Consider the following 17,323-nt stretch of genomic DNA (forward strand, 5'->3'; position numbering starts at 1 on the left):
TCTGTGCTAGGCATGGAGAAGTGTTTCCACTTGTGAGTTCTATTTAAATTCCCCCTAAACTCTTTCTTATTAATTTCTAATAATTTATGAAGCTGTGGAGTGTTTTTTAAAAGGTAGTACATGCTCTAAGTTTCAAAATGTTATTTCCTTTCTAAATTTAACGACTTAAGAGTGTCAAATACCTAACAGATTTTTTGAATAATGGCAGAAATACAGTAACATGTGAAGAGATAACTAAGTGTAAAAGAAGAATTACCTTTGGGTCCACACTAAGAATTTTTCTGTCTCTTTTGTATCTGAAAAGTAAGCCTTCTGGATTATCGGCAATCACTTGATAGTTGGGACTTGAATTACAAATGGCAATATCAGTGTCCCAGTTGTAAAAGCTATAAAAATAAACATTTATTAGGAATTAAGATGTATAATGCATTAAATTGACAAATGTAGTTTAAGAACTATTTGGGGAAGTTCATTCATAAGATAAGTGGATACAAACATGCCGTACAACCATGTAGAGCACATTTGAGATTAAAATTCTTGCACAAGAGATTAGATTGGGTTATTCTAAAATCATTTAGACACATATTTATGATGCTTTTGCATGATTTTCTAGACACTTCTAAGACCTAGGGCCTATTACAGTACTATTACATTCCCAGGAAGTCAAGATGAAAATTGATGCAATTTAAGGCTATTTGTTCTAGTTCTGGTCCTTCAGGGTATTAAGAGACTGTTTACTGGAAGGGAGGGCTCACTAAATCACCTCTTTTTATTCAAAACAATTCCAAATAAATTCACTTCTTTCAGGCTCCGTTTTTTTTCCTCAATAATATGTTTCTCAGGGAGTGAGGAAACTATTTATGTTTGAGTGGTTACCGTGGGCCAAACATGATGTGATCTATGCTATCACAACCGCCATATGAAGTTGCTCTCATTTTATGGACAAAGCAAAACGACTAGGGGAGGTCAACTAGCATCATTAAAGTCCTGAAACTAATATGCCACAGGGCTAATATTTCAACCCAAATTTGTATGTTTCAAAGCACACATATGCACTTTCTATTTTTCAATATTGCCTTCAAGTATTATTTATTTATTTATTTATTGAGATGGAATCTTGCTCTGTCTCCAGGCTGGAGTGCAGTGGCATGATCTCAGCTCACTGCAACCTCCGCCTCCTGGGTTCAAGCGATTCTCCTGCCTCAGCCTCCCAAGTAGCTGGGACTACAGGTGTACACCACCACGTTCAGCTAATTTTTGTGTTTTTAGCAGAGACAGGTTTCACCATGTTGGCCAGGATGGTCTCCATCTTTTGACCTCGTGATCTGCCCATCTTGGCCTCCCAAAGTGTTGGGATTACAGGCATGAGCCACCGTGCCCGGCCCATTTTATTTTTATATTTTGTATGGAAACGTCCTATTTTTTCTACATTCTGTTTTGTACTTACTTGTCAGAAATAAATGTAATACTGCCATATGAGTTGAAAGAATCCTCAATATATTTATACTTACATATCTTATAAAATATAAAATAAAAATCTACTTATTTTTATGTATTTTATTCCTACTAATGCATTTCTTATACTATATTTGCTTTTAAAATTATTGTCACAGAAATAACATAAACCAGGGTGCCTCTCAAATGTTTGTAATATTTATTTTTAATGATATTCTTCTGATCCTGTTTCTAGGTTGTTTTGCCCTCTATTACTCCCTTTCTTTTCTGAAAAGAGTAAATTTCATTGTTTAAACTCACTGAATTATATTGTTTTCTGAGGCATCATTATTACCACTTTCATATTATTACCTAAAAGTGCAATGTTCACTCTCAAATTTTCAATATTTAGAAACGATTGATTGTATAGATCATATATTTATGTCACTGGGGGAGGCGGGCATATCAGTGAGAACAATTTTCTTTCCCTACTACCTTTTCTATGGCCAGGACATAGAATGTCTGTCCTACTGAGGCACAGAGTAAGAAAAAGTAATTCTCCAAACACCTTTGTCTGTTTAGTCAATTTTCCCTAAGAAAACAGGAATGACTATGTGATTAGTGAATTGAGAAAAAGTGTTGTGCATTCACGGCCTTTTAGGCCCTCAACTTAATAAACCTTCACGATTGAAGTTTAAGATGGCAGGCTCAGCCCCCAGTGGAGTGATGGCAGCGGATGATTCTGTGGCATTGGCAGTCAGTTCAATGGTGAAGGCATTAGAAGCCAATTTGACTATCCACGAAGCTGGATTTTCCAATTCAGTTTAATTCATAATAAAAAATATACTCTGATATCCATACTACTGACTATTCAGTTAGGATATTGCCAAACTGGAGTGGGGAACATGGGTGTGATTTTCAGCTTTACATATATTTCTCCCTCAATAATTATTTATGAGATATATAGATATAGATAATTCTACCAAAATACTTGAGTCAGAGATGTGCTTGGAGTGACATGGTTTATATTATACATTCCTACCTTGCTGCTCAGACCCCAAATTAAGTCTTATTGAAGTCCAGAAAGATTTTATATAAATGTTTTCTACATAAAAAAGTACACTTGTATAGCACATGATTCTTTTGATGAAGACATTTTGGTTGTTTCATCAATACTTTTGTTCTCTTAAGCAGAGATGGAAAACAGGCTTTATTTCACATGTAAATTATAGTAGCTGATAATTATTAGTATTTAATAAAAATAAATAATAATTATCTAATAATGGTCTTGTGCTAGGTACTAAGTCTAATGAATCTATTATCTCATTTAATCTTATCACCGAATCCATGGAGTCGGTATAAAATATCCATTTTATTCATGTAGAACTGACAGGAAAATGACCACTTGGATTCCAACATTAAAGACTGACTCCGGAGCCTGCACTTTCTAATACATGTACTCTTTGTCCCACATACTATTGGTTGTGACTACACTACCTGAAGCTGTGTAGCATATATGACTGCTGATCAAAATACAAATTTTCAGATTTTTATTGGTAGACCTCCAGACTACAACCATGGTCTCTCTTGCAGTGTAGCCATGTAATAGCAATTTAGTCAATGGAAAAAAGGCAAAAGTGCTATTTTCCACTACTAGCATGGGCCCATCAAAAACCTTCCATGTTCTTTTTCCCATCCAGCTAGCTGGAATGAAGATGATAAATCTGAAAGCCATTGATATGGTTTGGATCTGTGTCCCTCCCCAAATCTCATGTTGAATTGTAATCCCCAGTGTTGGAGGTGGGGCCTGGCAGGAGGTGATTAGATCATAGGGGCGCATTTCCTTCTTGGTACTGTCCTCATGATAGTGACTGAGTTCTTGTGAGATCTGGTTGTTTAAAAGTGTGTACACCTCCCTTGTCTCTTTCTTCTTCCTGCTCCAGCCATGTAAAGTGCCTGTTCCCACTTTGCCTTCCGCCATGATTGAAAGCTCCCTGAGACCTCCCCAAAAGCATGTGCTGCCATGCTTCCTGTACAGTTTGCAGAACCATGAGCCAATTAAACCTGTTTTTTTTTAAATAAACGACCCAGTCTCAGATGTTTCTTTATAGCAGTGCAAGAACAGACAAATACAGCTGTATGTGAAAGATATTTGGACTTTGGAGAAACATAAGGACAAATAGTTGAGCTAGTTGAGAAAAATCTCTATTTAATGGTTTCCTATGACATCTATGTTGCTTTAAATCCATGAAATTTTTAATTAAACAAGCATTTAACTAGTACCCAGTATATTCCAGTTAGGTCCTGTAATTACGGTTTCTACAAAATAAAACATGTGCTTGGGAAACAGTGGTCTGGCACAATGTTTCTTAAACTGAGATCCATGGCAAATTTCTGGCAGTGTGAATTCTCTCTGAACAGTTTAATATATGTAAACTATAAATATAGTCAGCCTTTTGTATTCCACAGCTATGAAATAAAAACTGTGGATTAAAAATATTTGGGAAAAAATGTGTCTTTATTGAACATGTATAGACTTTTTTTGTCATTATTTCCTAAACAATACAGTATAACAACTATTTATACAACATTTACATTGTATTAGGATTATAAGTGATCCAGAGATGACTAAAAATATAGAGGAGAATGTTCATAGGTTGTATGTAAATATTACACAATTTTATATCAGGGACTTGGGTATTCACGGATTTTGCTACCTATGGGAGGCCCTGGAACGAATCCCCCACAGAAACAAAGGGAAAACTGTATATTCTGAATTATCTAGATGATCATTTTATTACTCATTACAGAATTGTATCATCTCAGTACCTATCTGTATGCTTATATTTACCATTGTCTGCATGTTAAATTAAAATAATTGAATTAGGCCTTCAACTGATTAGGGCACAGTAGTATGTAGCTGAGTAATTTGTATATATATTTACAAGGTATAATTTTTTAGGACAGAGAGATATTAGTACTTAAAGAGAATTTGTACAAATGAAAATAAACTAAAAAAACTCACAAAGGTAACTTTTTGTGAAATGAAAATATTTTATTGAAAAGTAAAACGGCCAGAGGGACATCAGCAAGATAATGGAATAAGAGACTCCAGCCCTCACATCCCCACAGCAACAGCGATTTTAACAATGATCTAGGAATTGTATGCATCTGTGGGAAACTGGAAGTACAGTGGAGAGATTCCAGAACCCTGTTCGTCGAAAAAAAGTTTGAGGATAAACACATTGAAGTGGGTAAGAACAGTTAATACTTTACCCACATCACTCTCTTCTAAGGCAGCATAGCCTAGGGCCAAGGGAGATCCCGCAGGCCCATGATTTCTCCCATCGGGGAAAGTGATAGCTGAGTGAGGGCCTAGCTTCCCCAGACTTATGGAATGGCACCCAAGAGGCTTACACTGGTCTTCCCACTCCCAGACTACTGAGGTGATTGGCATGACTAAATAGTCTTGGGGGGAACTAGGAGCAGGTAAGAAGGGATGAGGCTTCAAAGCAACCACCGTGAAGATCTCAAAATATGGCCATATATCCTACTAAGTGGCTTATGGACTCCACCAAGAGGCCCACCTGTGAGCTCTATGGAAAATCTCATCTGCAGTGTCCCCTACTGCCTAATATGCACCCTCTTCATTCTATGTGCACTGCTGAGATGGTGCGAGCAAATACTCACAGAGAGTGCATGTAGATCAGCAGCCAGCTCAACACTGCAGGACTGGGAAAATGTACACAAGATTAAATACTTCAGGGCATTGCCATGTGAAAAATAAAGAGGAGGCTCTCAACACCTGGCCTGACTTAACAGGATCAAGAGAAGACACACAATCCCAGGACTTCCTCATAGGAGGAAAAAAGAGCAGTGGGGTGGGCAAACCCATAAAAAAGGCCTGAGAAACCCTCAAAATCTCTAGTTAAGCTGACTTGTGAAGGTCTTCTTTGAAGACGGATAGTAAAGACTTGAAAATGTGACTGCTTCTTTCAACACAAAACTTTAAAAATATGAAGAATCAAGGAAACATGAGACCACCAAAGGAACAAAATAAAGTTCATGTGGCTGACCTAAAAGAAGTGAAGATTTACAAGTTGTGTGACAAATTATTTAAAATAGTCATATGAGCTCAATGAGCTACAAAAGAACACAGATTTACAACTAAATTAAATCAGAAAAGCAGTACATAAACAAAGTGAGAAATTCAACAAAGAAATAGAAATCATAAAGGTGAAGACTATAATGACTGAAAAAAAAATCAACAGAGAGCTACAACTTGATCACTTGATCAAACAGAAGAAAGAATCAGCAAACTCAAAGATCATTTGAAATTATCCAGTCAGAGTACTAAAAAGACAAAGAATGAAAAAGAGTGAAGAAAGCCTGCATTGCTTATAGGATGCCATCAAATGAGACAGTATATGTAGTATAAGAGTTCCAGAAGGAACAGAGAAAAAGAAAATAGTTTACTTAAAGAAATAATGAGATAAAACTTTGTAAATCTTGGGAAAAAAATGAACATCCAAATCCATGATGCACAAAGATTCCCAAATAGACTAAACATCAGTTAATCTTCACTGAGACACATTCTAATCAAATTGTCAAAAGTCAAAGACAGAGGGAATTTTGTAAGCAGCAAGAGAAATAACTCATTATCTACAAAGGGAATATTCTTCTCTCCCCAAATAATAAAACCATTAGCAGAAATCTGAGTAGAATTTTTATAGGCCAAGAGAGAGTAAAACAATATATTTAAAGTGCTGAAAGAAAAAACAACAACAACAAAAACCTGACAACAAAGAATAATTTACTTGGCAAAGCTATCCATAAAAAATGTAGGAGCGATAAAGACTTTCTCTGATGAACAAAAATCAAGCAAGTTTATTACCGCTATACCTGGCTTACAAGAAATGCTATGGGATATTCTTCAAGATAAAATGAAAGGACACTCAGTAAAAACATGAAAACATAAAAGTATAAAACTTCCTGGTAAAGATAAGTACATACTCTAATTCAGAATTGCCAAGACCAGCTCCATCAGGGAGGCCCTAACCCAGCAACACTAGAGGAATTAAAGACACACACACAGAAATATAGAGGTGTGCAGTGGGAAATCAGGGGTCTCACAGCCTCCAGAGCTGAGAGCCCCGAACAGAGATTTACCCACGTATTTATTGACAGCAAGCCAGTGATAAGCGTTGTTTCCATAGATTATAGATTAACTAAAAGTATTCCTTATGGGAAATGAAGGGATGGCCGAAATAAAGGGATGGGTTTGGCTAGTTATCTGCAGAAAGAGCATGTCCTTAAGGCACAGATGGCTCATGCTATATTGTTTGTGGTTTAAGAACGCCTTTAAGCGGTTTTCCGCCCTGGGTGGGCCAGGTGTTCCTTGCCCTCACTCCGGTAAACCCACAACCTTCCAGCGTGGGCATCATGGCCATCATGAAATGTTAACATTGCTGCCCAGATTTTGTTTATGGCCAGTTTTGGGGCCAGTATATGGCCAGATTTTGGGGGGCCTGTTCCCAACACAGAATCCTCTAATACTATAATGATTATGTAAAGGTCATTTTTAATGCTAATGTATAATCTAAAGAAAAAAAGTATTAAAAATAACTATAGCTAGAATAACTTGTTATTCAATATATATTATAAACAGGTATAAACAGGGACATGATAACAATTACATAAAATGGAGGGAGAAGTAAAAGTGTAGAATTTGTTTGTGATCAAAGTTTTTGTAAGTTTAAAATAGCCTGTCATAACTATAAGATATTTTATGTAAGCTTTGTCGTAGTCATACAAAAAACAAAACACCAGTAGCAGATTAAACAAAGATTAAAAAATGCACAATCAAAATATAATAGCACAAAAAATTAACAAATCTCAAAGGAAAATAGCAAAAGATAAAAAAGAGAACGAGAACTATAAAACATTTTGAAAACAATGAAATGGCAATAAAAAGTCCTCACCTATCAATAAATACTGCAAATTTAAATGAATTAAATTTTCCAGTCAAAATAGAGAGTGACTAAATCAATTTTTTAATAAAAAATATCCAACTATATGCTGCCTGCAACAGATTCACTTTAGGTTTGAGGATACATATAAGGTAAAATTAAGGAATAGAAAATATTCCTGAGACCAAGGTGGGCAGATCATTTGAGCCCAGGTATTTGAGAGACCACCCTGGGCAACATGGTGACACCATGTCTCTACAAAAAATACAAAAATATTAGCCAGGCATGGTGGTGCACAACTGTAGCCCCAGAAACTCAGGAGGTTAAGGTGGGAGGATCGATTGAGCCTGGGATATTGATGCTAGAGTGTCACACAACTGCACTCCAGCTTGGAAACAGAGTGAGACCCTGTCTCAAGAAAAAAAAAAGAAAAAGGAAAAACGATATTCTATGCAATGATAACCAAAAAAGAAAAAAATAGTTATTCTTAGACAAAATAGACTTTAAAAAACTGTCAAATGAAATAGAAGGTCATTGTATAATTATAACAAGATTAATTCATCAAGATGAATTAACAAAGATGTATCACTCAATGCCGGAGCACCTAAATGTATAAAGCAAATATTAATAGAACTGAAGGAAGAAACAGATGGCAATATAATAACAGTAGAAAACATCTACACCCCACTTATAGCATTGGATAGATCACCCAAACAGAAAATCAATAAAATACAGAGGATTTGAAGAACACTATAGTACAAAGGGACCTAACAGATATAGGACATTACAGATGTAGAACATTTCATCCAACAGTAGCAGAATATACATTCATCTCAAGGACACACAGAACATTCTCCAGAATAGATCATATCTTATATCATATAACAAGTTTTATTTTTTTCATCTTATCATGTTTTATTTTATTTATTTTTATTTTATTTTAGGTACAGGAGTACATGTGCAGATTTGTTATATAGGTAAACTCACATTATGGGTGTTTGTTGTACAAATGATTTAGTCAGGCATGTACTAAGCCCAGCACTCAATAGTTATTTTTTCTGATCCTCTCCCTCTTCCCACCCTCCACCCACAGGTAGGCCTCAGTGTCCGTTGTTCCCCTCTTTTTGTCCATGAGTTCTCATCATTTAGCTCCAAATTATAAGTGAAAACGTATGTTACTTGGTTTTCTGTTCCTGCATTAGTTTGCTAGGGTAATGGCCTCCAGCTCCATATGTTCCCACAAAAGACATAATCTTGTTCTCTTTTATGGCTGCGTAGTGTTCCATGGTGTGTTGTATATGTACTATGTTTTCTTTATCTTGTTTACCGTTGATGGGCATTTAGGTAATTGCATGTCTTTGCTATTGTGAATAGTGCTGCAATGAACATACACATGCATTTATATCATAAAATGATTTATATTCCTTTAAGTATATACCCAGTCATGTGATTCCTGGGTCAAATGGTATTTCTGTTTTTAGGTCATTGAGGAATCACCACACTGTTTTCCACAATGGTTGAACTAATTTACACTCCCACCAACAGTGTATATGCATTCTCACTTCTCCACAAGCTCATCATCATCTTTTATAGGTTGGTGCTAAAGTAATTATGTTTTTGCCATTAAAAGTAATGGTAAAAGCTACAATTTTGCACCAACCTAATTTTGTTTTGAATTTTTAATGATAGACATTCTGACTGGTTTCAGATGGCATCTCATTGTGGTTTTGATTTGCATTTCTCTAATGATCAGTGATGTTGAGTTTTTCTTCATATGCTTGTTGGCTGCATGTATGCCTACTTTTGTAAAGTGTCTCTGTTCATGTACTTTACCCACTTTTTAAGGGGGTTGTTTTTTTCTCATAAATTTAAGTTCCTTTTAGATAATGGATAGACCCTTTGTCAGATGCATACTTTGCAAATATTTTCTGTCATTCTGTAGGTTGCCTGTTTACTCTGTTGATAATTTATTATGCCACGCAGAAGCTCTTAAGTTTAATTAGATCCCATTTGTCAATTTTTTCTTTTGTTACAATTGCTTTTGGCATCTTTGTCATGAAATCTGTGCCTGTTTCTGTATCCAGAATGGTATTGCCTAGCTTGTCTTCCAGGATTTTTAAAAGTTTTAAGCATTACATTTTAGTTGTTAATCAATTAGAGTCGATTTTAGTATATAAGGAAGGGGTTCAATTTCAACCTTCTGCTTATTGCTAACCAGTTATCCCAGCATCATTTATTGAATAGGGAATACTTTCCCCATTGCTTGCTTTTTTTTTTTAAAAAAAATTGTATTTGTCAAAGATGAGATAGTAATAGGTGTGTGGCCCTTCTTCTGAGCTCTCTATTCTGTTCCAGTGGTCTATGTGTCTGTTTTTGTACCAGTAGCATGTAGTTTTGGTTACTGTAGCTTTGTAGTGTAGTTTGAAGTTAGGTAATGTGATGCCTCCAGCTTTGTTCTTTTTGCTTAGGAATTTAAGCAGGTGCAATTATACCAAGTATAGTTTCTGACACAATGATATAAGACTAGAAATAAATAATGTGAGGAAAGCTGGAAAATTCAAAACTTTGTGGAAATCAAACACCACATTCCTAACCAACCAATAGGTCAAGGAAGAAACCAAAAGCTAAATAAAAAAATACATTGAGATACATTAATATAGAAACATGATATACTAAAACTTATGAGATTCAGTAAAAGCATTTTTAAGAAGGGACTTCATAGTGATAAATACCTATATTCAGAAAAAAATCTCAAATAAATTATCTAAATTTATATTCAAGGAGCTAGAAAAACAAAAAGCTAAGCTCAGAGTTAGCAGAATGAAGGAAACACTAATGATCAAAGAAGAAATAAATGAAATAGATACTAGACAAACATTAGGAAAGATAAATGAAATTAAAGCTGGCTGTTAGAAAAGATAAAGTTGACATACCTTAAGTAGACTAATTTAAAAAAGAGAGAATGCCCAAATAAAGTTAGCAATGAAAGAGAAGACATTTTGTTTGATACCACAGAAATACAAAGGATCTTAAAAGACTATTATGAACACTTACCAACAAATTGGATAACCCAGAAGAAATGGATACATTCCTAGAACCATCCAACCTAACAAGACTGAATCTTGAAAAAATAGAAAATCTAAACAGACAAATAATGAGTAACAAAGTTGACTCAGCAATGAAAAAAAAATTAAGAAAATATGGCACATATACACCATGAAATACTATGCAGCCATAAAAAATGATGAGTTCATGTCCTTTACAGGGACATGGATGAAACTGGAAAACATCATTCTCAGTAAACTATCACAAGGTCAAAAAACCAAACACCGCATGTTCTCACTCATAGGTGGGAATCGAACAATGAGAACTCATGGACATAGGAAGGGGAACATCACACTCCGGGGACTGTTGTGGGGTGGGGGGAGGGGGGAGGGACAGCATTAGGAGATATACCTAATGCTAAATGACGAGTTAATGGGTGCAGCAAAACAACATGGCACATGAATACATATGTAACAAACCTGCACATTGTGCACATGTACCCTAAAACCTAAAGTATAATAATAAAAAAAATAAAAAATAAATAAATAAATAAATAAAAGAAAATACAGTATTAAAAAAAAAAGCTTAGAAAAAGATATCCTCACTTGTGAATGCTTCCAAACATTTAAAGAAAAATTAATACCAATCCTCTTAAACTCTTAGAAAAGATTGAATAGGAGGGAATATTTCAAAATTCATCTTATGGGGCCTACTTTATCCTGATACAAAAGCCAAAGAATCCACCTGCAGAGACAATTATAGACCAATAACCCTGATAAAGATAGATGAAAATTCTTCAACAAAATAATAGCAAACTAAATTGAATGGCATATCTAAAGATTATACACTATTTGCAAGTAGGATTTATTCCTCGGATACAAGGATGGGTCAACATATACAAATAAATAAATTTGATATATCACCATATGATGAAAATCACATAATCTCCACAGATGCAAAAAAAAAAAGCATTTGACAAAAGTTGACATCCTTTCATGGTAAAAACTCTCAATAAATTAATACAGAAGGAATGCACTTCAACACAATAAAGGCCATATATAGCAAATCTACAGCTAGCATCATATTAAACGATGAAAAGCCGAAAGCTTTTTCTCCAAGATTAGGAACAAGACAAGGATGCCTACTCTCACCATTTATATTCAATGTAGTGCTGTAAGACCTAGCCAGAGCAAATACAAAACAAAAATAGAAGACCTTCAAATTTGAAAGAAAAAAGTAAAATTGCCTCTGTTTGCAAATGATATGATCTTATATACAGAAACCCTTATTGACTTGACCAAAATATTGTTATAATTAATAAAGGAATTCAGTAAGGTTACAGGATAAAATCAATAATAAAAGTTCAGTTCAACCAAGGAGGTGAAAGATATAGACACTAAAAACTAGAAAACAATGATGAAATAAATTGATGTCATAAAAAATAGAAATATATCTTATGTTTATGTATTTGAATAATTAATATTTAAAAATGTCTATATTACATCAAGCCATCTACAGATTCAATGCAAATATAACTTTGCCTTAAAAGAGAAGGAAATCCTGCCATTTGTGACATCGTGGACGGACCTGTTGGGCACTATGCTAAATGAAAAAAGCCAGACAGAAAGGCAAATACTGTTTGATCTCACATATATGTGGAACCTAAAATAGCCAAATTCATAGATGCAGAGAGTAGACTGATGGTTGCTAGGGGGTGCCGGGAGGGTGAAATGAGGAGATGTTGGTCAAAGGGATGAGTACGTGATTGGTGATCTAATGTGTAATATGATGGCTTATGAGTAATAATACAGTACTATAGGTCCTAAGTTTTATCAAAAGAAAAGAAAGAAAGGAAAGGAAAGAAAGAAAAGGAAAGAAGGAAGGAAAGAAAATGGTAACAGTGTGAGGTGATGGATATGTTAGCTAGCTTGATTGTGGTGATTATTCACAATGTATACATATATTTCACAGTTGTATACCTTAAATATATGTAATTTTTTAATAAAATGGAATATAGAAGATTTTATATGAATCATGGGGACATTTAAGTATTAAACACTATCGTCTTTTTTTTAATCTTTGTGTAGCCAGCCTGTAAAAAAGATGACTCTATAATCTTATTTTCCAAACTAGGACACTATTGTGAAAGACAGGGCCTGTTACTAATAATTCTGCCAAGACAACAGTAAGCTTGGACTATCCTGGGCAATCAGATGTGTGGCCTCCACACCTAAACATCATTTAAACACTGCTGAATTAGAGTTGATATATTCAATGTTTCTGTAAAATGCTTCCAAAGTTTTGCCATAGATTTGCCAAAAATATGGTAAAGATGTTTAAACAATGCTAAAACATATTTTTTATGGTTGATCCTTTTTATTTTATTTTATTTTATCACTGTGGAAAAATTATATTATATGGAATTGCATTTATGGTACAGAGACATGAAATTTAATCTAGAATAATAAATATTCATGTTCTTTTTTCTATGTTCAAATAATATCAAGTAATAATATGTTCTGTAATAGACTAATTTTTTGAAATGTTATTCCATGTAAAAATATATGCTTGATCAGTTATTTGGATTGATAGGAACAAGAAATCTAAAGTTCAGTGTTGTTATAAGTCAGTTAACTTGGCTCCTATTTATGACAATATATTGTATTTCTAATTTCAATCTGAAATTTAATAAATGGATATGCCATTTAGGAAAATACAGATAATGGTTGAAAAACCTACTATAATCTTTGTAAAAATAATTAAGAAAATTAAGAGTCACGGCAACAGACAGTCAGAAGGTTCATTTAGTTCATTAGGTCATTTAGTTATGTATTATTATTATTATTTTAGAGGAGAGAAAATTGAAGCTACAGAATGTTCTAGGTATTATATAGCAGAATGAGCATCCAGTCTATATTTTAAGATGATTTTTCTCACGGCTGGACTTTGCTAATTACTACCATATGTCAGACTTCTCAGGCTAGGCCAAAAGTCCTGCTAGCCTATGGAATCAGTAAAGATTCCCCGCTAAGAGCAAACCACAGGGAGAGGGAAGGCAAGGAATAAACTCCTAAGTTGGATTTTTGAAGCCAATTGTCTCCTTACAGTTGAAAAAGCAGCCACAAAGAAACAGTTGTTTCCTCTCAGGGAAGGTACAGGGTGACTCTGGCAGAAAACTTGGCTTACTTCACTATGTGTGTTAGAGTAGGATTGAAAACCTTTGAGCTTGGCTTGAGTTCACTAGGCCAGGGGTGTGTGTGTGTGTGTGTGTGTGTGTGTGTATGTTAAAATGAGCTAAACCAGCTAGCTAAACCAGGATGGTGATTGAAATAAAGCCTCCCTGTGCAGTCTTTTTGTGTTCCTGAGCCTCCTCTTGCCTTGCACTGATCATTGGCATGCTATGGCTATAGAATGAGTAGATTCTTGTAGGTTGCTTGTGCAAGTACCAGGGTTAACACCTGAGTGAGACATGGCCTGCTTCAAGTTTGAAAGAACTGGTGATCTGGTCCAGAACATTTCTAAATACTTGACATTGTTCATGTCAATTTTGCCAATTGTCTTGTTTGAATGGGGTACACCCCATCTCGGAAACCATCGTCTGTCATGCCTCCCACTCAACTGGTCCATCTTAGAAATTCTAAGGGGAACATTTAGGTAAATAAGGATCTTTGGAGGTTTTCTGGCTTCAGAGTAGTTCTGTCCAGTTTTTCCTGCAGGCCTACAGGAAAATTGTTGCTTAGAGGTCACACAGCTTAGGGTGAGGCAAGGAGCCAAGCAAAGTGCCCATGAAGCCATGCTAATTCACTCACTCACACACTCACTCACTCTCACTCACTTACTCACTCATTATTATGTCTTTTCTCATGTGAAATCAATGAAGAGGATATTCTATGGGATGGGCACACTTTTAGGTATTTGGGACAGAATGAGAAAAAAAGATACAATCCCTGCCTTATGATTCCACTGCTTAATAGGGAAAACCCAGATAACTCTAACAATACAAGTATGCCTGGAATGCTATGAAAAGACAGAGGAGAGAAACCTTGTCCAGACTGAGGGGAAAAAAAAGGACAGAATAATAGCTTTCTAGAGGGAGTAATACCACAGTTGAACCCTAAATCAGCAACAGGACTTAGTTGCAGCATACATGGGGAATGTATGCTGTTGAGAAACTGAATGAAGAATGCTGGAAAAGGAGTGGCCAGCAAGTCAATATCAGTGGAACAGAAAGTGTAAGCAGGTGTGTCTGAGTGAGAAAACACAATTTTTTTCCCTCCACTCTCACCCACAACAATCAACATAGAAGATTTCTGTGACCAAATATGTGCGAATTTTTCCCCAAACACCAGCAAGCAAGCAATTTTGCAGCTAGGTGTCTTATTTCAGTTTAATTCTGACACTATCTACCTGGATGTAGTGTGAGATCCCACGGGTTGAATGTTCAGTCCTCAAGACTGCTCCGCCCACAACATCCACTTCAGATGTCAATCACAAGCTTTAAGTTCTTTTTTCTGTGCTTCCAACTGATTAGCTATTAATTAGAAATCCCATGACTCCCTCCTTGGCTTCTACTAACTTGCTACAGCAGCTCACAGAACTCAGAGAAACACTTACATTCACTGATTTATTATAAGGATATTACAAAGGATACAGATGAAGAGATGCATAGGGAGAGGTATGGGAAGGGCTTCCAAGCCCTTACCGGGGACTTCTACATGTTTCGCTATCCAGAAGCCCTTTGAACCCTGTCCCTTTGGGTTTTTATAGAGACCTAATTAAATTGGCATAATTTATACAGCCAATGGCTATTGGTGATGAACTTAACCTTCAGCCCCTCTCCCTTTTCTAGAGGTTGTTGTAAGGGGTGGGGATGGGACTGAGAATCCCAACAAATCAAGCTTTGTTCTTTCTGGTGATGCACACATCCTGCAGTTACCTAGGGCACCCAAACACCAGTCATCTCATTATCATACAGAAAGACATCACTTTGAAGAGTCCAAGAATTTTAGGAGTTATATGCCAGGAGATGGGAAAGAAGACCAAATATGTATTTCATAATATTACAGTGTATAAGAAATGAGACTGGAGACATACCTACAGAACAGATCTCAGAAGGCCTTGTTTACCACATCAAACAATATGAACTTTATTCTGCAGGTAATAAGGGCATCTGAGGGTGTAAGCAGAAAAGAGACATGCCCAGATATGCAGTTCCTGGCCCATCCTGGCAATGGGTGATGAATTGATTGAAGGGGCGTGAGGCAGAGAGAGTTGGAAGTCAGGGTACCAGTTTAGAATCTGTCTCATCAACCCAGGCTAGAACAGAAAAATGATTGTACATTATGGAGTTGGAGAAAATGAGATAATTTTAGGAAATATATAGAAGATAGCAATTATAGAAGTCGTTACTGAGCAGTGTTACAGATGACCCTTAGGTTCCTAGCTTCAGAGACTGGATGGGTAGTGGTACCATAGAGACTGGATAGATAGTGGTGTTATAGAGACTGGATGGATAGTGGTGCTATAGAGACGGGATGGATAGCGGTGCCACAGAGACTGGAGGGATAGTGATGTCATAGAGACTGGATGGGTAGTGGTGCCATAGAGACTGGATGGGTAGTGGTGCCATAGAGGCTGGATGGGTAGTGGTGCCATAGAGACTGGATGAGTAGTGGTGCCATAGAGACTGGATGGATAGTGGTGCTATAGAGACTGGATGGATAGTGGTGCCATAGATACTGGATGGGTAGTGTTGCCATAGAGACTGGATGGGTACTGATACTACCACTTAGGAATATTAGAAAGAAACACCTTTTCAATGCCTGCAGTTTCTATGAACAGAAATTTTTCTCAAGCATGTATGACTTTTTGCTCTACTGATTTGATGGGAATTAGAAAAATAGTGCACTGTGAAGAGACTTTATGGAACATCAACATTTAAGAAATGTGTAAGGTCCTGAGAAGAAGACAGAGATTTGCACACAAACATACAAGGAGGGTTATGATAGAATAATACTACGAGGACAGATGGAATATGAGGTATGAAAAAATAATGGGAAGATACCCATTGTCAAATGCAGGAAAGGAATGGTAAAATGAACACCAAAATTTGGTAGCTATTATTGGTAACTGTCCTCTTAGGGACTAGTGTATATTTATCTTAAAGAGATTTTATGGATAAGTAATCTTTGCTGTTAATACAGGAATTAAAAGATTAAAATTCTGTTCTTTAAAAAAAACAAACATTCTTTGGCTTAATATATTCTCTCCTTCCTGCGAGGTCTTGGCAACTCAAATTTTATGACTATGAAAATATTTTCAGCCATTGCAACCTCATCCCTCACTTTTACATTATGAATATTGAGATGCTCTTTAGCTTTATGGATCTTTCTGTGAGTAGTCAGAAATTCTGCGTTATAATCACCATACTTTTCCTTCATATCTGTGGATAAATTTCTAGGCTTTGCTAGAATAGTAATTTTCCAGTCGTGACTGGACATGACAAAATAAGAATTTTCCTTAAAAGAAATCAGTATAATGGGAGAGAAAATCATAGTTGGGCTTGGGTCCTAGGTATCAGCTAGAAAACTCAGGAGTATAGGTTTGTTGTGAGAGACACTGGCCACTCTTTCAGGCTCAGACACTGTGGCTGTGCCTGTGGTGAAATGGCTCTGAATGTGTGAAAACTAAAAAGAGATGTGCAGTTAAAGAGCATAATATTATAAATGAGTACTGTGAACCTAGGTTTAAGCAGCTTGGAACTATGATGAAGAAACAGAACAGAACGCTGTGGGAGACAGACTTCCTTTTCTGTTGCTGTATCTGGAGAGAGATGATCATCAAGTCAGCAGTGGAGCACCAGGTCATTAAAGTAA

At 35.9% G+C, this 17,323-nt stretch overlaps 1 protein-coding gene across 1 annotated transcript in view; it reads right to left on the reverse strand.

Moving 5' to 3' along the window:
- CFAP299 (cilia and flagella associated protein 299) overlaps positions 1–17,323 on the reverse strand; it is a 701,860-nt gene that overhangs the window by 18,204 nt on the left and 666,333 nt on the right. The window contains exon 9 of the mRNA XM_032149141.2: positions 257–386. Within this exon, the coding sequence (XP_032005032.1) occupies positions 257–386 (130 nt within the window). The remainder of the gene's footprint in view (positions 1–256; positions 387–17,323) is intronic.

The sequence above is a fragment of the Hylobates moloch genome, unplaced genomic scaffold (assembly GCF_009828535.3).
Source record: "Hylobates moloch isolate HMO894 unplaced genomic scaffold, HMol_V3 SCAFFOLD_2, whole genome shotgun sequence".
Taxonomy (NCBI): Eukaryota; Metazoa; Chordata; class Mammalia; order Primates; family Hylobatidae; genus Hylobates; species Hylobates moloch.